At 45.8% G+C, this 22,642-nt stretch overlaps 1 protein-coding gene across 7 annotated transcripts in view; it reads right to left on the bottom strand.

Moving 5' to 3' along the window:
- The window catches only part of BAZ1B (bromodomain adjacent to zinc finger domain 1B), a 50,558-nt gene extending 33,678 nt beyond the window's left edge, over positions 1-16,880 (bottom strand). For 4 of the 7 annotated variants that reach the window (XM_037375161.1, XM_037375162.1, XM_037375166.1 and 1 more), the window contains exons 1-6: positions 16,609-16,879; positions 10,629-10,745; positions 8,480-8,624; positions 7,381-7,579; positions 3,003-3,124; positions 1,951-2,148 (exon numbers count right to left, since the gene is read on the bottom strand). In XM_037375161.1, the coding sequence (XP_037231058.1) occupies positions 1,951-2,148; positions 3,003-3,124; positions 7,381-7,579; positions 8,480-8,624; positions 10,629-10,745; positions 16,609-16,721 (894 nt within the window). In that variant the 5' untranslated portion in view covers positions 16,722-16,879. The other 3 variants (XR_005102226.1, XM_037375163.1, XM_037375164.1) reach the window with 2 other exon arrangements.
- Positions 16,881-22,642: the final 5,762 nt, after the last annotated feature.

Genomic DNA, 22,642 nt, shown 5'->3' with positions numbered 1-22,642 from the left:
GTTGTGGGGAGGGGGTTTACCTGGAAAGTACTGACATTAATTTCAGCTATTCCTCTGCCTACAGATTTCTTAGTGAATCAGGTAGGTTTCAGTCCTGGACCCCACCCACCTCACCACCCAGAAGAAAACTGAAGGAGCACAGAGAGATGGGTGACAGGAGTTCAGAGTCTGACTTCTGAACTGCCTGAAAGCATCTAGAATGAAGGCGAGACAGGAGTCAGTTCTGAACTAGTGTGACTGAGTATCTGACTGTTTTTAAGCTACTGAAATAAGCTGACAGCACACTTTTAGCACAGGACAGCTTAACCCAGAGCCAAAGAGAATTATTTCAGGACTATCTCAGCATCCCAAATTCAGTGTCAGGATGTACCCAGAATAGTAATGTATTTCAAAAAGTAAAAAATAAAATGCAAGGATATAAACTTTAGGTTATGGGTAAAATCACCAGAAATCAGGGGGTGAAAATTTCAGATTCCTTAGCAATAAAAAACTGCACAGTGGTAAGCACAGCAAAAGGTGCAAGCAGAACAGACATACACAAATGTCATCAAGTTAAGACTGCCATAGGAAAATGCAGATCTTCTGGCCCATGGACATTCCCTCTTGAACATTTTAGTTTAAAGAGGCTTCACTAGTAAAAACAGAAGTTTTTACTGAAGATTGCACAATCACCAATCCAGTACCTACATAACTTCATTTCAAAAAAATTCTGTGTTGAAATCTTTGCTGAAGAGAATTACCTAAGCAAAAAGCATCCAGCATTGATATGAATCATAATAATTACAAATTCACAAATGTTAGATCTACAATTTATATTGTATAATCCAACTTATACAAAGTTATTTTGCCAGAACACTAATTCTGAATTAATAAATTATCTGGCCACATATCAAAATTTAAAACATCAACATAAAGTTTAATCACTGTGCCAAGTGGGAAACAGACTACAGAAAGTGTTACCCCAAACTCAAAGCTAAGCACTTCTGAGAGTCAAACCAAAGATGTTAGTTGTGCATTTTTCTTATACTAAGGGCATACATCCATCAGTATGCTGAATAAAAGAACGGTATACACCACCAGCAAATACTTTAATTTCTGTCAAGGCAGTGGCCCTAAACATTACAACAAGGGTGAACACAGCTCAAGTATGAAGAATTTATTTTTCCCTTTAAGCAAATTTACAAGCATCCAGAAGAGTCCATAGAAGCCTGCTAGAAAAGTGTTCTCCTCCTGATGAGGAAAAAGAGATAGAGCTAACATATATCTTCTAGTTTTAGAAGAACACTTGACAAAGACCAAGTCCATGAAAAAAAGTGAGTTTTGGTAAGTGAACAAAATAGTGCTTTCTACGCAAAGATGGATTTTGAGACAGCAGATTTCATGATATGGCATTTACTCAGTTGACAGTATATTTGGCTGGTCATTACAAAGGGCTGGGTGGGAAAAAAACCCCAAACACAACATCCCTGTGACTTGGAGTATTTCGTACAAAATTTGTGTTATCTGCCATCACTCAATCCAATGCCATAAAAGAACCAATCATCATGAAGTCAAATACACTCAGCTCTTGCATTGTAACCATGAAAAGGGCCCAATAACTGACATTACCAGGTAAGGACCATAGCTCTGCCATTTGTCTGACACCAGGAAACCACATCTTTACTTGTAGACAAGTAATACAAGCTAGTGGGGGTGGGGGGAGGGGGAAATCAAGAAAAGGCAGTTACACCTCACATTTTCAAAGCAGACCACTGTTTCAGACATTCAAGCTATGTCACCTCTCAAAGGGTCAATCTTCAAAAGAGTGGGCCTTCCTGTTCTGCATCGATGTTGATGTAAGCTTGGGTGCACCAAAACCTAACTGGCACACCGAAGCCTCTGCCAAGACTTGTTTAGGGGGGGGGGAGGGAACGGATGGGAATGCAAAGAGGCACTTACAGGAACTCTTACCTTATGTGGGTCAAGCAAGAAGTCACTAAATTTACTGGGGAGAGAGTATTTCTTCACTAACTCATCCTCCACTACCCATGGGGCATTCTCACATGTGCCAGCCCGTAGTGCATTGTGACGGATGAAGTATCTCAGGATCTCTTTGTTGGGAGGACGCTCTGTACGGGCTAAGCTATCTGCTGGTACGTTGCTGATGATCTTGGAGATAACAAACAGACTGTTAATACTTAACTTCTAACCACATTATAAATACATATCATATGGCTAAAAGTAGCAAGAATCATTGTACTGCTTCACATCCACAAACTCTTCTTTTCCAAAGCTCTGTTGTGAAGACTCAGAACAAACGAAACAGAACTTGCAGAACTGAGGCGCACAGAGATCAGTAGGAGATTCAGTTAGCCAGAAAAGTAAAACACATTATGTTGCAGATTTCTTGCCAAAGCCATTGCTTTACCTCTGACCTTCCTCCAGCTTGTACTTGCTACTAATTTAAAAGCTTTTACATATTGATGTTTATTTTGTTTTGATTTTTTTTCCTTGAGACCAGAGGAGTAACTCTACAAGCAGTACTCATTAAATTGAGGTCAGCACCGCCTCCCTTGTCAAATTAGAAAACAGATGACAAAAAGCATGCAGTGGTACTGCAGCTACACAGAGCCTCCTGAAGCACAGCTACCTATGACTCTCAGAAGCTCAGTTAGAAAAACAGCAACTTCCACTCATGATTTAACTAGCCTACCTCTGACCAAGTCTCATTAACTGCCTGACCAGAGATTAGCTAGTAACAGCAACCGCTTTAAAGCTACTGCAGCACTGTAACTCAGCATGTGGTACCAGGGAACCGTCAGGTGTTCCCACACACAAAACCCAATTATACACAGAAACCACCAGCCCAGTCAGCCTCACCGTCAGCTACAGCCACCCTGCTTCCAGTACTATGACTCCAGCAGGAAGTACCACATTGTGCTGTATAGACACACCAATAGCGATCATTTAATTAAACTTGCATATTTCTGTTCTAATAAAAAGGATTCAAGCAAAAAAATTACCTTATCTTCATTTTTCAGCTTGACATCATATTTGTGTGGCAGGAATTTAGGCGGAACCCACTTCCTTTCTTCCTTCTTCAAAGATGTGGGAAGCTTCCGAGGAGACCTACGTGCTCGATCGTCTGATAAAGCAAAGTAAGACATTAAGTGCCTTAGTATTAGAGTCCAAAAAATAATATTTAAAGAATCCAGACTATCACTGGACTGGAAACCTCACCCCTTGCCATCTCTATAGTGTTTGGTTAAACTAGAACATCATGAAAAAATCCCCGATCAGGTTTTACAAATATCCTGAAGATGCAGGCTGGGAACAGAGTCCCTACACTGTTCTGAAGTAAGAGGTAACACTTATCTTCAAGGAGTATAAAGGACCACTTGCAGTATTTAAACCCATCTCTTTACAGATGGTAAGCTGCACTACCTATGCAAAGGGAGAAAATGTCTATAAAATTTGTGCAAGGGAGACAGTAACCTGCTTAGGGTGCTTCTGCCGAGAGCCCTAGCTGTTTCTGCCATGCCATACTTGAAATAATTCTACTGCAGAAATTACGGACTCTAAATTAAAGTAACTTTTAAGATCATTTAACTTTGGTGGTCATTAAGCATTTTACAGTTATGAGCCCTACGTGTATGGGCTGGTTTAGCTGGAGATTTTAAGCATACTTATACAACCAGTCTTTTTATTCTCAAGAGAGATGTAACTGAAGGAGTAGAAAGGCATCATATCTTCTTGCCAGCTGGTGTTGAGACTGTTATTTCTAGATTAACATTTGCGAACTGAGTAATTTAAGACAAAATCCAGGCTTACTGAAGAGATTCCCCAAATGTTTTTGTTTGTGGCTATGACTCAAAGAAAACACTAAAGTAAGATAATTATTCTCACCTATCATGCTAAGTACAGGCAGAATACAAGTAGATCCTAGACCTAAGTCAGACTTTAAAATATATAGATATTTTTTTAAATTATCATATTGTAATCCCTATAGCATTTAAACTTCAGCAGCATTACAGCTTACATGGTAGAAAACCAAGTTCTGCCCCACACCTCCCCAGCCTTCCAAAATCAGCCACCTAGGGAGCAGATCACAGATGCTACAAGCTCACTGTACCGTATTTCTAAGTGAGCAGCTACTGACCACATTTCAGACAATGCAATGTAGAATCCTCTGCTCCAAGCATCACACATTATAGAAGTTTTTCTTCAAAATAAAACCCCCTGAATTTTTTAACAATGATAGCACGCATGAAAGGAGACGAACTCTCTCATTGCAAGTCAGGCCGAGACATAACTTTTGCCAGCTTTGGTTCCACATTTGTATTAAAAAAATCTTGGTAAGTTCACAAATACTGAACTACACTTTTCTGCTCAACAGCACAACTGAAGTCACATACAAGACATTTCAAGCTCTGTAAAAGATCTGCCTCAATGTCCTTCAAGCAGCTGAATGTTGTCTTTTCTGGATCTACATACAAACACAGCAAGTTTGTACGTAAAAAATAACAATGTGTTGCTTACTCCCAGCTCTGACTTTAAAGGACTCTGTTACACTGCTGCCTCTGCAACAAGCCTGTAACCACTCCCCTTTGCGATTTACTTTCTAGATTCTAGAAATAGGGATGACTACATTGAATTTTATCAAACAGCACCTGGATACCTGGGGGCAGGGAAAGAAACTATACATTCCTTCCTAAAGTTATTTTACAAAAAGCATGCTTCTTGGTTGTTGCATTGCACTGTAATAAAACTTACATTCACTACGCTACTGGAACCTCATAAAGCAGCTGTGCTGTTGTTGTCTCCTCCTATTCACCACTTACTGTGGATTTTCCAAAACAGTATTAGTTCCAAGTATGGCTCAAGCTGTAGAACCTACCTGCAGCAGTTCACCACCCATTTGCAGGAAAAACTAGCCCTTCCTCACCTCTGCAGATTTCCCAGAGTTCGCTCCCTAAGCAACTAAGAATACAAGGGCACTTCAGACTGCAAATACGATGCAACAAAACTGGGTACAAAGCCTTATTTTTAGCTTTTGAAGCACAGCAGACTCCTAACCAGAGAGGCCAAAGCTCACTCTCTGCCCCTTCTTTCCTCCAACGAAATCAGCAAGTTTTGACATAAGTATTAGTAAAAATGCAAAGGTTAACTCTGCCCCCTCGTGTGTGCAGAAAGGTACAGCTCTTACGTCACACACTGCTCTGCAAAGCCCCTGACTGTTTCTAAACGCTCACTCTTGCATAGTGACCTCAACCCACATTACCAGTGGTCAAGTATGCAAATTATTAGAAAGGAAAAAGTCAAAGTAAGTGTTGCCGAGTACCTCCAGATACTCTACAGTCTCCTGCACGTGCAATTCAGGGCCTGAACTTATTAAATGAAAGCAAGCCTTCACTAATGCTGTGGTATGCTGCATCAACACAACAAATTTTAATGGACTCTGGAATATAGATTCACTAATGAGTTTACTATAAAGCTATGTTCTATTATAACTTGGAATATAAAAGCATTAGCAATAACATCTTTTTAATAAATACACATGTACAAGGAAAAAAAGAGTAACTGAGTAACTGCTTATTGCTTTTACTGATTACGTTACGACTGCTAGCATCTTTGATTGAAAGTGTTGAGTTTCATCTTCTACAGAAAGGGTAAGACAGTCCTAGTTTACAGAGGCAACTGAACACAGGCCAGGTAACCAGCTGAGTCAGACACTGGAAAAGGTGCAGGAATCCCCAGTCCTGCAGTATCTTCCAATCTCAGAGTGCTATACCCACTATGTCAGTAAGAGCGCAGCTGAACACAGCTGGTTAGAATACTGCACACCAATAAATTAAATATTATGGTAGATTTTATAAATACCCAAGCCCAAAAATGCTACTGTAAATTTGGTAAATGAACATTTTTAAAGTAAAAGGTACTTCCCATGCCCTTTATGAGGTAGTTTGAGAGGACTACCATTGATTAACAAAACAAATTAAGAAACCCACTAAAAACCAAACAAACAAAAAAGGCATCATACATTAGTTCCTCTCAAGTCTCCAAGCACTGCTACTGTTTCAAAGGGTGAGTATAAAGCCAGATTGTTTCTACAACACTTTTTTCCTTCCTGGTTATACACAGCACTACCTTGAAATCAAAACGGCTCATAACTTTTCCCAGTGCCAATCAGAAACAGCTGACAACTACTAAGCTTGGGGCTAGCCGGGACTAGAGCTTGGTAAGACTTGTTTTCCTCTCCTGACTTCGCTAATCACTTGCTGGGCTGTTTTCTGATTTTCCTCTTCCCCATGTTAGAGGAGGTTATATATACACCTTCCCCAGATGTCAGAGCGGCTATTTACAAATGTGATCAATGATTACATTTATGTGCCTTTAAAATTAAGCTACCCAGATTAGAGCTATGCTGTGGGGTTGGGGTTTTTTTTGTTTGCTTGAAAACACTTTTTGCAATATCTTGCAAAGACTCCTCTAATTCCATTTTTAAGAAGTTACACAGGACACTAAACCAATTTTTTTTTTTCTTTTCTCTCTTTTAACAGTACCTTCTCAGTCAAGAAAAGCCCTGGACATCCACTGTTTAGTTCTGCAGCAAGGGAGAACAGATATGAAAGAGGGAACAATGTTTCAAAGCATACTTTATTTTGAACCCTTAGAAAAAAATTTGTATGTATTTTTCTGCACTAATTTTGTCTTGGCACTTGAAAATTGGAAAGGGGATAAACCAAAATTAAAAAAACAAACACCTTAGTTTTTATGTCAGCTGGGCATATGAAAGAATTAAGAGCTTGTCTCTGACTGCAGAGCAACAGGATTTAGAACCAGAGGTATTTGTTCTGAGGATGAATGCCACATTAGAACTTTATGATTCTGCATGAGGCTTTGCTGTTCCCCCCTCCTCTTTTTTTTCTAAATATACTTGTTATACCTTTTGAAGCTTATAAGTTTCATGCATAGCTTTTGGTATTACACCTTAGAACAGGGGTCCTCAAACTTTTTGAACAGGAGGTCAGCGCCCGGATGAAGTGGCAGGCAGTCATCTGCGGCTGCTTGGTTTCCCCCCCAACCCCTGGCAGGGGGTTCTGTAAATAAGGGGGCCCGGATTGAGGACCCTGGAGGGCTGTATCCGGCCCACTGGCCGTAGTTTGAGGACCCCTGTCTTAGAATGACAGCAGGTTTTCTGCTTTAAACCAGGCAAGAATAGTTGAATGCCAACAGCACTGATGCCAGAGCTGCACCACTAACAATGACCATTTCAGAATTTTTGCTACGTAACGCTGTTTAAACAACACATACAATACTGACAGCCCAGGCCCAAGACATACGTAGGTTCAAACACTCACTTCCAGGTGCTACCTACTGGCATGCTGTCCTACTACTTACTTATACATTCCCTCCTGTTTTCATCCTCCTTCAGGATAGCTTCCTTCTGATTGTCCTGGGCTGCCTGGCCGGAGTTCTCCTTGTCACTCGATGGGGAATCACAGGCTCCATCAGATTTCTTTTCTGATGCCTCTTCATCAACTTTCTCCAGGGGATGTATTTTCACAACTTTCACAGGCAACACTTTCTCCTTACCAACCTGCATGGAAGTATCAATGAAAACTGAACCCGAGCAAGTGATGTGAACTAATGAGCTTTAACACTAAGAGGAAGGAAAACAAAGCAGCTGATGACCTACTAACCACAATGTGGCAAAACACTTAATTGACATCCTCCTTCAGAGAGGCTCATGATCCCTCTCTCATGAAACAATTACACGATTTCTTTCTACTACTCCTACCTAGAAGTTCTATGCAAATTGCTAAGGAAGAGAGAACTGCCAGTCCACAAATTTTTCCAGCGTTTAATAATGCTGCTTTCTTAGACTAAGGGAAGAATGTGCATGCAAGGTGCAAGCATGCTCTCTCAGCAGCCCCAGCTGAGAGAGTATGTCCTAAACAGATTGCTAACAGAGGACATTTAAAAATTTTCCATTATTTTTAATAAGTTTAGGTTTTCTTCATTATTCCCAGTTCTGCATAGAATTTTCTCATTATTAGAGCATTGTTAGAGATTTGTAAGCAGTTGACTTCAAGCTACATTAGTTTAAGACTACTTTCCCCTGGGAAAACCTTAGGTGAAAAGATTACGAGAGATAATTTTTAACTTATTTTAACTAAATATGTATTTTTATATATTTAGATATATACATAGACCACGACACATTTAAGCAGTAAAACAAGTATCTCTACTTCCCCATGCACACAAACAGATCAGTAATTTTTCTGTTGCTATCGGTATGGGTCATACATGTGCCTCTGCTTACAGAACCATTTTGCATTCAAAAGCAAGTGCTGTCACTGAGATTCTAAAGAAAATAAATTCTCACCATCTTGCTGATAATGTAAGTGGCTAATCTATTCTTCCCATCTCCTACCTTTACATACCCAAAATTAACTCTGTGCAAAAGCACAGGATAAAATGGAAAACAGATCCTTACCTCAAAGTCACACTCTTCTCCCACTGCAAATTTGGTCATGATCTCCAGCCAAGCTGCATCCACCAACTTTTCCAAAGATACAGTGTTGTGGTGGACTATTTCCAGTACCAGTTTCTCATACCAGATGGGGAACTCCTCCTTCAAGCTGAACAAGCATGTAAGAAGTTTTCAATATTCAGGGAATAAAAGCCAAAATGCAAAGTAGCCTCCCATTTCACAATTCTGGGAACATTTAACAGCCAGAACAATGTTTGAGGCAGATGCCACATTAGCATGCAAACATCCAAGGGCTTTTTGCTGCCCATCCCCCCAACTTCCCCCCCCCCCCCCCCCCAAGTGTTAATTGGCATGACAATATAAATTGTACTTGTCCTTCCCAGAAGGAACACTATAAAGCATTCTGGAAGAGCAGCACTGATGGTGACCCCTTTCTTGCTGGTTATTACTGCCTCTCTATTAGATGTTAAATATACACCAAGACCATGCCATTATTCTGGGGCTTGTTACTTCAAGATTTGTGCTTCCAACAATAACACTACGCTGATGAACATTTAGCATTTCTTTCTCCCCAAACAGACTGCTAACACAGTAAAGAAGACAGCAGCAGGTTTGCACAATCAAATTATCTTTCTAGACCAAAATATTTTGTATGTTTCACCATATCATGATCTTCAAACTTTTTCATTCAAGGAAGAGAAAGGACTGTTACAAATTTACCTGACCAGTTTCCTAAAAGATCAGGTCAGTTAGCTGACAGGAGTACTAAGAAATATATTGCACAAAGGTTTCTGACTAAAAAGTAAAGTTCTTTTCCAGTTACTCTAAGGAGGAACAAAATACTCCATTTTTCCAGAACAGCCTGGGAAACTTTTAATCCCATTTCAAAGAAACAAGCCCAAAACCTCATTTCACAGTCTTCCCCCCCCCCCCCCCCCCCCATTTAGAGAGACTATAGCTAAACTTACTATTGAGAAATCTTGCATTTATATTTCATTTACATTTCTTAATGTTTTCAGAAGCAGTCAACTAACATAACATTTTTAACCAGAAGCAAGTGGCACTAGACCAGTGGTTTTTGAAACAGGATTATCAGTTTATGAAGCTGGCTCTGCACCCTCTGCTCAAACAACAACACTAGAGAAGAAAGATTGAAGACAGTAGTACTTCAACCTCATAGAAATTAGGACTACTAGCAAATACGTTCATTATTTGTTGCCTTTAAGGATGTGATGAATTTCTCCTTAGGCTAAGGCTATTAAGTCCTGTCAATGAACCAGAAATGTGGATTCTTCATGAAAGAAAGGCAGCAGAAAACTGCACCTCTTAGGCAGTACTGCTGACAATCTCCCCAGTTTAAACCCAGGAAAAAAACAGTCACAGAAGTCCAAGTCATCAGTTCACAGAACAGAGAAACATGCCATTTGTTTGGCATAATTCCCACATTTTGGTAATCACAAAGTTAGTTATATATGCTGGTTGAGCCAAGGACTTGCACCTTTGCAGAAAATTCACTTCTATGGCACGGGTCATGCTGGATCTCAACCAAGGATTCAGGGCCCGTGCCACATGCCAGAGGGGAGGTCAGGGAAATGGCAGCCCAGAGGAACACTGGTGGTCTGAAAAGAGTAACTACTCTTGCTTGTTTCCCTTTATTCTTTGTTGTTTCAAGTAGAGCAGATCCCCAGAATCTCCCTCCAAAGTGTTGGTGGTTTTTTTTAGTATAACAATCTATTCCAGTGCAGATCTGGAAAAAATAATTACAGCTGTGGACCTGGGTTGATGTGAAACACTTCCAACGGACCCTTTTTACTGTATTTTTACTTTAGCTCCTTCAAGATTTATTTTTTTTCCCCTCTCTGAAAAACTCCCATTACTTAAGGGGCTTTAAAATATGCCAAGTACCATATGCTGAACTATTCTGGTTCAAGTAATACCAAGATTCAGCACTAAAGTACATTATTCAACTGCACTAGTGATGGCATCAAATTTGGACTTTGTTTTGAACTCCAGAATCCCCAGATCTACTTAGAGCCAGTAAAAAGCTACTTACCTCGCCTCATAAACTAGCAATCGCATATCATTCCCAAGTCCATTCTTCTGCCCCAATGCCTAAAGACAGACACATAGCAATTTCTTCACTGGTACTCACAGCTCAGCAACTTCCTGCTCCTCCTCCCAAGCCTCTTTGTGCGTCAGCTGGCTGCTTCCTGTGCTTTTGCACGTCCATATTCGTTCGCTGTACCTCTCTAAACGTGCTTCATACTCTCTGTAGAAGTGGCAGCTCAGGAAAACAGGATTTATGCAGTGAAAAGCATAACCACAGTAGCAGAAGACAAATTCAATTAAACCCTTACTAGTGGAGTGCTCAAAGGCTGAAGATCACTACAGTACAGTTTGACCCTGTGTCTACCGTGAAGAAGCTGTGTTAAATCCGATCGGTTTTCAGACCAGGATGCACTGGAGCTTTCTGCAGCTTAAGTGCCCATCCTGTCCAGCACGGGCATACAGAAGGTGCCACACCACCATCAGCTGAACTGCACACATGGAATACATACGGCTGAACATTTTGTGGCAGTGCTAAGTTACTTTTCAGCTTTTCCACTCTTGATTCATTGGAAAACAGCACAAAATATCACAGGCACACGCAGGAGACACAGCATGGACTGCCACTAAATGCTCGACAATAACTGTTGGGAAACTACTAGTACTAATGCCTTAGGGTGGTATAAAACATTAGGTGCAAATTACCAATCTACCCAATATCCCTAATCTTTTGAGCAAAAAAAACCCAAAAGCTTTGAAACTGAAATCACTAGAAAGGCCAGTAGCTTTCCTTTGGCTTCCAACAAGAGCAACCTCCTGCATTAGCACAACATGAGGATCTTTCTCACCAGCTGCATCACCTGCTTCCCATATCACAATCAGCCTCAAGGTTAAGTTATTCTGGCCATTAGGATTAACGGGTGCACAGGCAAGTCACGGCAGTACAGACAGCATTATGAATTAGAGCATTAGCTACTCTGTTGTAAGCATCTGGGGCTGTGCTCTACCCATTCTGCCTAGGCAGTAATTAACTGTCAGTGTAAACAGATATAAGCTACTTCATACTTTCTATAGATAAAACACGTACAGGCACAATTACTAGAAAAGCTAGCACAGTGTAAACCCATACCAAATTACCCCACTGCAGCCTGCTTAAGTTGCCATATGCTTATTGATGGTAATTTAAGCGGAGAAATTATGAAAGAGGCAGGAAAAGCATCCTTCCCTTTTCCTGCAGCACACTCTCCAGCAGAAAAGTAGAGAACACAAAGCATACTTGCAACAACTACAACAGCTCAGCCCGCTACAGCACAAGTGCTAATTAGAAGAGTCTCTGTGGGAACAAGTAGATTCTCCACACTCCTGCAAAGGCAGAACCACCAGCCACAGCAAATCGCTCATCATATCCTGCATATGCTTTGTCTTTCAAGACAATTTTAGTGCAATATTTTTTTTTTTAATTTCTATTAGGAAGCCAAATTAACACTCCAGCAAAGTTTTCTTGGACATTTCTTCACAGTCCCAAGGTAAAGCGCAACAAGGTACAGAAGCTGCACTGTGGATGTTGATATACAAGTATCTTACAGCCACAGCAACTGCTGCCATGCAAGAACATAAGCCAAGAACAGAGCCATCTCCAGACAAGGCTACCACTAAGGACAGAATTCCCTCTGCCTGGAGCAGGCCTTAAAACCCAAAAAGAGAAATCCTGTGGTTCCCCAGGTTGCCCTGCTTGTGGAGTCTCATGCTCATCAGACTGCTCATCTGCTGCAAAGCCATCACCCAACTAAGTTTTGAGCCCTCTGGCCAATTCTTACCCCTCCTTGAGGTTTCAAAGATGCTTAAGTTTCCACAGAAACAAGTAGTGCTAGAGGGCAGAGGCAGGTGAGGCAGTGGCAAGGAGCAACCACAGCCTGCGGAGGAACTCATCTGCACAGCACCGCTGACCAGACCAGAAGTACTTTTTTAACAAATTTTTGTAGCAATACTGAGCTGGGAGGAATCAAACAAGAAACCTGGAGTCCTCCTTGAATTTACAGCAATTAACCACTTTAATAATGACTAAATTGCAACCATAATACTATGCCTTCCTATGCGTTTCCCACAAAAACAAGAGTTAAAACCAAATTCAGTTCTCACAGACAGGAGCCTAAACATATGAGCAACAGCAGCCTTCAGCTTCATTCAGCAGCCCCAGCTTCACTACCCACTAGGCCTTCCCTCTACACATCCAGGGACATCACCTACATACAAAGGACTCACAGCTGCCACAACACAAGTGCTAAAGGAAAGACACACTTCTTATAGTTGGACTGTATGTCCTGAACCCTTAAACAAATATTTGAGATATGGCTGGGAAATAAACTATGGTCTACTTCACTCCTACATTTATCAACTTTCTTTTCTCTCTGTGTGTGAGAACCTCCCTTTCCTTCCAGCCAGGACAACACGTAAATGCCCGTCTCCAGTTGAAAAATAATTGAAAGATAAGCTTTCTTCCCAACACCATTTCCCATGCTGACAGGAAGATCCATGAGAATTTTCGCTGATAATTTCCCCCTCCTTGTACACACCTATGAGAACAAGCTTAATCGCACCATATCAGGACACATTTTTCAGATCAACAGCAAACATAAAAGCAGCAGGTATAGCTATTTCCCTGTCCAGCTCCACTCTGCCTCTCAATTGCAATTTAGTTCCGATTACAGCTAGTCAGTTCATCTAACATTGACCCCTAGACACATTCCTTAACCAGTGCTTGAGACTCATGCCTACAGTGCCCACCCTGCCTTTTGTGCTCTGCCACAAGCTCCTAAGCCAGGTTCTGCATTGAAATCCTGGAGCCAGCACAAAGTCAAAATAAAGGAGGATGTTTTTGCAAAGTTTACTATAGCTCAAACTTTCCACTACCCATACGCTATTTGTCCTTTCCACTCAGACTGGAAACTAACCCAAGAAATCTCAGACTGTTCAGCAGGTCTGATTCAGGACTACAAGTGAGGGCTTACTGGTATGCCACAACCAACCCTTCTCTCTACACAGCTAGAGCTGCCATTGCCACAAATTCCCAACACAATAATAAATAACAAACCCTGCATACCAGTTACTTGTGAATAATCCCCAAAAAGCCATGAATAACACACAAATTAAGCAGCTGACTACCCACTGTGTGACAGTTAATACATCACATTTGTTTGCATCACACTGAAGATCACTTAATGCTGAAAGGCAGAATACTAAGTTACAATAAAAGCAAGGGACCCTTCTAAAGAAAAATGTTTAAAAGTAAACAAGCTAACTACTGCACAAGACTACTATTAAGTAGTAATACAAAACCATACAAAACCACTAACTAGAGACAGACAGCAAGCTTTTATATGGGCAGGACAGCAACACAGCTTCCCAAAACCATACACTGATGGTTGCAGGAAAGCTTTGGCTGAAAGAGTCCCCTCCTTGCCAGCCCAGACTGGTCAGTTCTCTGAACCGAGCATCTCTCTTGAGCTGTTAGTGCCGTTTTCCAAACCACAGCCGGCACGGCCCAGCACATGCTGCCACAGTCCCACACACTAACGGAAGAGATTATCTGCTCACCAGGAAACAAATCCAGTGCTTGCTAGACATCAAATGCTCAGTACATGTGCCACAGACCAGGCACAGAGATGACACCAATCAGGCAAAGACCATACCACATGTGAAGCATTTCCCTGACATCTCACACAGAGCAGGTCCTACAGGGCTCCTGCAAGAACGACTCTACCTCCAACTGCCCAGCGATCCACCCATCCCCATACCCACCCAATTAGCAAGGCTCACTCTGAAGCAGACACAAGAAGCCCAAGGCTTTGCCAGGATATGCAACGGGCTCTACACGGCATGGTTTCTCTTAAAAGGTTTTGGGGGGATTTGGCAGACAAAGGAAACCATGTAAAACTACAAAGAAATATCACACCCAAAGAAACACCTGAGCTCTGATGACGTGTCTATCTATCTGTCTACTGCCGCCAGACTTTCATAGTACATGCCCATGGGGCAGACATCTCTCCTCATATACAGTATCCCAATCTCCAGCTGCAAATCCTCACACACACATAAAAGAGAAAAAAAAAAAAAAAAAGACTTAAGAACATTTTCTGTCTTTCAAACACCTCATTTGTAGCTGTGCAGTATAAAAATCTGAATACTCTTTAGGGGAAGAGCTGATCAACAGTTTTTCAAGGTGGAAAAAGAAAAGTTCAGGAGATCATATTCTGCAAGGCCTTGGCATAAACAACATAAAGTACTGCTCTGGGTGAAGACTCCGGTACCTCCTGACACACACCCTCTGTTGGCTGTTCCCACCCACAAAAGCCATTCCTCTGCACTATGCAAGACAAACTGCAGTGACCAAAAAAAACCCAAGTCTTCCTTCAGTAACATCTCCCTTCGACGTACTGACTCATTTGCAATTTTCTGTTCCACTTTTTGCCTAGCTTATACACAGTCAACAAAGCAAGACAGAAACCCAGCATTACTTAGTTTCTCTTTTTAGCTTCATACCATCTTATCTGCCAAGATGAACTTTCTAGAACATGTTAGGCTGAACACCTCCCACAGCACCCCATGAAGTACTTTCTCCAAAAGAAGAGCATCTCTCTAGAACCTCAGTGCTTGCATTGGTTGCCTCTTTCCTTCTGACCCTGCAGCTAAGTCTCCTCTGGGGATGAAAAACCATTCATTTTCTCCCTTAATGTTAATATCATCCAAGTGTCTGCAGAAACATGCCCTCCCATCTACTCAGGGATCCACAAGAACCATACTAACAGACTGGTACTCTCAGAAGCTGTTCCATAACTCCTCTCTGCTGTTCCTAGAAGGCAGATGAACCTTACAGCCACATCCTCTTTTACAAAAGTAGTAACTAGGCTACTCTGCCTTTGATCACCGATTGCTCCTCACAGGAAAGGCAGAACAGGTCTCTGCCTGATCAGATGGATGACTGAGCTACTTTCAGTTTGCACACACCACAACAGCAGGTTTTTGAGTGCCGGATTAAATGCTTTGATTTAAAATACTGTTAAAAAGCAAGTAGCTAGCACTCTACCCAATCTCATTTTATTGGCCTAAATACATCAGCAATGCCTATCTGCACTCAGATAGCATTCGAAGAGGAAGAAGTGCCCACCTAACCATTCCTGAAGCCTTTCAGTGGCTGTTCTTCATGCTGAAGTAACAGGACACTCTTCAATATCGGGGTCCGTGTAAGTTCTGGAGTCCCTTTGTCCTGTGCATCACCTGGATCTCTGAGGTACATTCATCTCCATCTCATACATTCATTTCCATCTCACTTGCAGTCCTTAATTCCCCAGATTTTGATCATTATAACACAGACAACAAACCAGCCTCCCGCAGCAGCAGTTTGCAGGTACAGGCGCAGTCCTGCCCCTCCAGCCCCTGCGGCCGCACACCCCGTGCCTCTGCCCGCCTGGCCTGTCGCTTCCTGCAGCCCCGGGGCTGTCACACGCCGACTCTCGTGGAATCACTTTTTTTTTTTTAAGTGGTTTTCATGCGAAAGCAGCCCAGAACATACACCCAGAACGAAACCCCTGGTTCTCCACAAGAGCCTGCTTCTGTCGCTGTTCTGTCCTCCCGGTGGGAGCCCCCCGTCCCAACGCCCCCCTCCCCGCCGGGCACACCCCGCCAGCGGGCGCCGCACCCCGCAGAACCGGTCCTGCGCTCCCCGGCCGACACCGGCCCGTGCCCGCGGCGCCCGGCAGCCCCGACGGGACCCGCTTCCCCGGCCGCGCTCCCCTCGACCGGAACCGCCTTTTAAACCGCGCCAGGCCCCCGCCAGGCACTAAGCGGCGCCGGGGCCGAGCCCGGCGGCAGCTGAGCCGGGCCCCCCGCCGGAAGCCGGCGCCAGGGCGGCCGAGCGGCCCCGGTCGCCGCGCTTTGTTCCGCCCCGCCGCCCCCCGGGAGGGCCGGGGCTGCTGCAGGGGCCAGTATCGCGGCAGGGCGCTCGGCCCGGGGCCGGCGGCCGCGGCGGGTGACAGCGGCCCCACCAGAGCCCTCCCCTCCGGCGCCCCGTCCCCAGGCCAGGCGGATACTCGCGGGTGCGGAAGGCCTCCTGCGTGTGGGGGATGACGAACCGCTCCCCCGGCTCCCCCGGCGGCAGCGGCTTGGCCAGTGGGAAGGGCTTGCGGCCCAGCAGCGGCGCCATGCCGAGACGAGACGGGTTCCCGGCCGGAGCCGGCAGATCCGCACGACGACCCCGGCGGGGACCCGGGCAGGAGGATTGAAAAATGGCGGGAGATTCCCCTCCCCCTCCCGGGCGGGCGGCGAGCCCAGCCGCGCCGCGCGCACCCCAACCTGCCTCCCGCCCCGCACCGCCCGCCCCCGACGCCCCGGCATCCTACTGGCTGTCGCCGACACTGCCGGCTCCCGATTGGCTATGCCGCCCGCCCATCGCGCCGCCTCGCCCCGCCCGCCGGCGCATCAAGCTGACTTGCACCGCGCGCGAGGTGAAAGGTCACGTTATGTAAGTGGCGGGGAGCGAAGCGCCATTTTGTGGCCCCGTTACCCGCCCGCCCCCGCCCTGCGGCGGCCAATCGCGGCGCGGCCCTACCTCCCCGCCCATCCGGGTACCGCGGCGGCGCCGCGCGCCGGGCTTTGTCCTCGCGCTCCGTTCGTGCCGCCCACTGCACCTTAAAGGGGCAGGGGCGCGCGGGGCATTGTGGGGCTGTGGGGGGCTCGCGGCTGCCCGTCCGCCCCGCCCTCCCCTCGGCGAGCGCCCGGTCCGCTCGGTGCCCCCGCCGCGGTGGCTGACCCGGCCCGCCCCCCCCCCCCTCGGCCTGGGGCTGCCCTGCGTGCCGCGGGGAGGCGAAGCGGCGGCTCCGGCGGCCAGGCCTGGGGCGGGTGAGGGGGGTGTGCCGCGGCCGCCTGTGCGACCCGGGCCTGTCCCCGCGGCTCCGGCCCGCAGTGGACCGACGGCAGCCGGCACGGGGCCGGGGAGGGCTCCGGGGGACCGGCGCGGAGGCGGCTGGGGACACCTCCTGATCCCATGAGCGCGGCAGGCGCCGGGCCTGCTGCCGGTGGCGGGCGGGACGCCCGGCGTGCTGCAGCCCCAGGAGGAGAGGCCAAGCACGGAGAGTTGCTGCTTTGGTGTTTTTGTCTCTGTGTGTAGGGGATCCGTTGGGTTTTTTATAAGGAACGGTGTATACAGAGTTTTTGTGTCGTTAGTGTTTACCAGGGATTGGAGAGGCAGTAGCTCAGGCACTGCTTGGCAAAAGCAGTCAGAGCAAAAATCCAAGCGCAGCAGTGCTGCCTCCAACCCGTTCCTCAGTGACGTGGAAAGCAGACTTGTGTATTGGAGTACCCTACTGATCTGCTTTTGTGGCACTTGGGAATAGTTCTGCTTTGTATAGCCCTGCTGTGGCTGCTTTAGGGTGGAAAGAAGCAGCTGTGACAACTACTTGGAGCTGTGTGGGATAAATTCAAGTCCTCAAACTACCCATAAAGTTAGGTACAGCCGTTGTACAAGCTGGAGTATAAAAGTTACATCCTCCCATTAAGAATCGCCACTGAAAAAGTATGACTGCATAAAATGTCAATGTAGGAATTACTAGTTTACCCCAAAGGCTTCATCTAGGACTGAAGAGAGCAGGTAATAACAGCAAATGTCCCCCCTCTACCCTGCCAGCCATTGGTGAAAGCACACAGAGATGTACCTGCTCCTAGGAATTCACTAGCAGCTGGAGCTCTACCAAGCTCTGAAGTGTGGAACCTCTGTCTCCTCCAGCCAATAAAGTCTTAGTCTCTATGGCTTGGTGTTGGGCCACCTGGCTAGCCAAGCTGCTTTCTCTTAAGCATGTGGGAAAATAGGGAAAATGCATGAAAAATGTGGTAAAGTGGGGTGCAGCTTCACTGAAGGATAATCTAATTCTTTTCAAAAGTCACCTAACTTCCAGAGCAGTATGTATGAATGATGAGGTAGGTAAGAGTCTCACTACATAGAAGATGACAATTTATCAGAGGGGAAGTCAGGGTGGAGAAAAGTGCAGAAGGAACTGGTTTTAAACAACTTAACTCTGTTCACATAGTGTACAAGGTTGGGAGAGGCTGCGAGTACAGAGAAGGGTCAGGTACAGGACAATTGGGGGGGAATTTCATTCAGAAGAAAAAACAGTGCAGAGTACAAACTTGTGTACTGAAGAAGTTTCTAAGCTGAAAGTTCCTTAGCTGGAAATGCCAGGAGGAGGAAAGTCCGTGTCGCCTCTGCAGGATGACGGCACAGCTAGGGGCCATTAATGTGATCTGGCCATTACAAAGCCAAATACAGGCTGGAGATATTGGTGCAGCATTTCTGTATGGCGGTACGTGCTGCACTGCTGCTTTTGTCTCCAGAGCCCTGTTCTTGCTGCCAGGCCCGTGAGCAATGCGGTCGGGCTGGGCTGGGTACAGAGAGTAGTTCAGAGGAGCAAGAAGCCAACCTGACAGGAGGAAACTAAAACAGCGGGGCTGGAAGTTTGCCAAATGCTGCAGCATTTAGGTATGGTCAGAGGTTATGAAAGTCCCAGCCTAGGTGACCCTACCTATGTTTAAATCCAGAGGTCACACAGCTGAACACCCGAGCAGCTCCCCTGTATAATTCAGCCAAGATAACTCAACACCATCCTAGTTATCTGCACGGTTCCTCCTGCCGCAGCTGCCTGCCGAGTGCAGCAGGCGAGTGCCGCAGCCCTTGCTTGCCGCTATCATCTCTGCCTGGTCCTGCTGTCGGCTGGCTTCCTTCCTGCTGCTGTAGCTGTTGCACCGCGGCTGCCACTGCTGCACCTACTCCCTCCGTGCGCAGCAGTGGTTTTGCCCCTGATGGGTGCTGTATTTTCTCTCTGTGACCCGCTCCTGGACTGTAGCATAGGGGCTGACGAGCGTCCTGCCTGAGGACGGTTCCACGCAGAGCGCGAGGCATTACAGGCCTGAGAGCTGATCTGGAGAGAAGCCTCAGGGATTCCCCTGGAGACAAAGTGCCTGCTTCCTAACACTGCCAATTGCTTTAAAAAGAGCTGAAGCTGGGCCAAGAGAAAAATAAGTGAATTCTAAGACCTAAAAAGAGCTTTTGCTTTTTCCATTTATCTTAAATGACACAAGGACAGACTCTATATCCCTGGCTTTCAGTCCAACAGAGGCATTCCATTCTTGCATGATTTCTGCTTCTGAAGTCCTCATTTCCAAGCAGGTTACTAGAAAGAGGAGTCCTTTCCTCAGGAGGAGTGGGCAGACTTGACGTGCAGGGCAAACGCATCGCTCAGCTGTGAGCAGCTACTCTCTCTTCTGCTGTATAGGGTTGATAGCTCAGCAACTGTCATATATCAGGTACACACAGAGCACGTCCACTTGCCAGCACATCTGTGCTGCCGGAGTGGTGCAGTTAATGTTGGGTTTAAAATGTCAGGCTCCTTATCTTTTCTTTATTTAACATGCTGAGCCAGAGCTGCAATGTGATCTCACTGCCGCAGCACACGGGCTGTGGACGTTGTTGGCCTGAATGGATTTAGGAAGGTGTTTCTACACAGCTGCTGCTCTAAGATTGACTTTGGTTCTGGTTTTCCTGTCTTGTTTGGCAGCGACCCTGCGAGTCCCCCAGGAATGGGAGTGCTGGTGACTGCTGCTCTCAGCCTGCAAAGCCTGGTTTCTAATTGAAAGCTGGTTTCCATCTCAGCCAGTTTTTCAGTAGGTAAGTGTTTATCTCCAACACTTCATGTTCCAGCTGGCAGAAAATATATGATAAATACACATATGTATTCCAGACATTTTCTTCCCTAGACTTCTGCACTCTGGCCCAGCCTGGAGCCTTAACTAACCCACTGCAGTTTTCCAGAGCACCTTCCACTGGAGGCTGAGCTCCTTCCTCTGTGCTGAAGAAATGATGCTGTGCCCTGCAACACACTTTCAGGCAGAAAAGGAAATGCAGCGTGCTGAAGGGCTGTGCCCTGCTGACTCACAAGCACATCTCCTGGGTATGTATGTGCTCAGCCTCTCAGCTCAAGCAGTAAAGTTTATTTTGGGCCCATTTCCTTTCTGAGAGCAATTTCAAATTTCATAAGGCCATCAAGCCAAGTGTCCTCTCCTTTTCAAGGACAACACCACCTTGCACACATCTGTACAATAAAGTGGTGGATGGCATCTGTGCAGGGTTCAAGGAACAGCCACCCCCTCAAAGGAGCTTCAAAACCCTTGTGTTGGTAGATGTTATCACATCTCTAAGAGCCTGTGACACGTTTGCAGTCTTCTAGGTGCAAGAGTGCACCCAGCCGTTTTGCTGCATTGCAGAGTCTTCCCAGTTTCTGTTGCTGTAAAACAGTTGTTCTTCTCCTGATCCCTGCAGTGCCAGTTCCCTGCTTCCACCGCTGAAATGAAGATACACCATTTCCTGTGTGTACTCCACAGGGTATGCTTAGCAGGTGTTTTAGCTCCTCACTCACTTGAAAAAGCTTTGAAATTGCATTTTATTCCCATGTGAAATCACACTGACAGTTCTCCTGTATTTTTGGTGCACTCTGCAAAGTGACCTTCCTCAACCTCTTCACATCCCTGAAGCCAAGGCACAAGCAGAGCTTGTGGTTGTTCTTTTTCTATATTTGAGTAACCTACCAAAACACCCATTTCTTTCAAAATTTTGCTCAGTAAAATGATTCTTAGTAATCAAGAATTTTCCTTTTCCAGTTGAAGCCCTTTCACATGTACTTTCCAAGGTTACAAAACTCAAACTGTCCTCTAGGATGGTGTTTGAAATCTCTGACCCTTCTCTTAGGACAAAGGCTTATTCCTGTTATCGCAGCAGGGAGAAGAAGTCTTCTACCTGTCCACAACTTCAGTAATTCCACCGTTGCTTCTAAAATCAGCTGTGGTGGCAGAAAACCTTTTGGAGACCAGAGCCAGGAGCCCTGTAATCCTGCTGTATTGACCCAGGTATATGGGAGCTGGTACAAATTCAGACCCTACTGGCTCCAGGTCTCTGGATAACAGACTCTGCTGCTGCACCTTCCCCTGTGCCTTCTCAGCCCCAAAACTTGTGGTGCAGCGCTGCTGCTTATGCTGCTGTACTGCCACAGACAGCAATTTGCAGCATTAGTCAGGCAGAGCCCTGAGGAGCAGGGGGATCTTTGCCAGCCCTCCACTCCAACCTGGTAATGATGGGGTCCAGGCAGACACTTCAAGGAAGGAGAAGAACCCTGTCACCTGAATCCTGTCCCTCCAAGGCAGCATCAAAGTGAGTCAGTAGAATGGGGACTTGGGGGACCCATTGCTATTTATGAGCTTCTATAAATGATGTTACATGCTTCTCAGCTCAGAAGAAAGCCTTTGATAGGCAAGAAACTATTCCTACTGGTGTAACAGCTGGCAAGGGAGGGCAGAAGCCACGTGCAGCCCAGAGAATCCTTCAGCTAAAGGTATTTGGAGGCTCAGAAGTTCTCATGGAAATTATAACATCTCATTGCCCTGTTCTTGTGCTTCTCTAGAGATTCAGGGCAGCTATCACAGAGGTGGTGCTGGGCTAAACAGACCCTTGATCTGATTTAGTTCAGCTGTTCTTATGTCTGAAGGGGCCAGGCAATGACTTAAGGGAAGTGCCCTTCATTAGTAGTGTATATACACCCTCTGCCTTCCAGCTGTGCAAAAGACCCAGTGCTAGAGTGAGAGTGGACTGCTGTCTTGTGCCCATCTTCCCTTCTCTTCCCCCGTTATTCCCTCATGATCCATACTCCGCTGCACACCCCAGATGCATTGGGGTCTTCCAACTCTTCCTATCCTTCTCCACACCTGGATGCTTCTGCTTTAGCACTTACAATGCTTGCCAGACAGCTTTCACGATGGCCGTTTTCCCCTGTGAGTGGCCAGGATCAAGGATCTCCACCCCCAGATCCACCTTCCTCACGCCCACCTTCTCTGGCAAGCCCTGCTTGCTGCTCTCTTTGCTCCTCTCCCAGGGCTGCTCAGAGGCGACACCCTGAAGCAGGGTTCTGCACCAGCCTCCAGGCATCTGCTTCCCTTCTGGGCTGTATGATGGCATCCTCTGAGGCAGCAGGGGCTTGGTGGCTGTACTTCACTTCTTTCAAGACCTTTCACAGCTCAGCCTGCCTG

The sequence above is a fragment of the Falco rusticolus genome, chromosome 1 (assembly GCF_015220075.1).
Source record: "Falco rusticolus isolate bFalRus1 chromosome 1, bFalRus1.pri, whole genome shotgun sequence".
NCBI lineage: Eukaryota > Metazoa > Chordata > Aves > Falconiformes > Falconidae > Falco > Falco rusticolus.
This window is presented reverse-complemented; position numbering and strand designations above follow the sequence as displayed.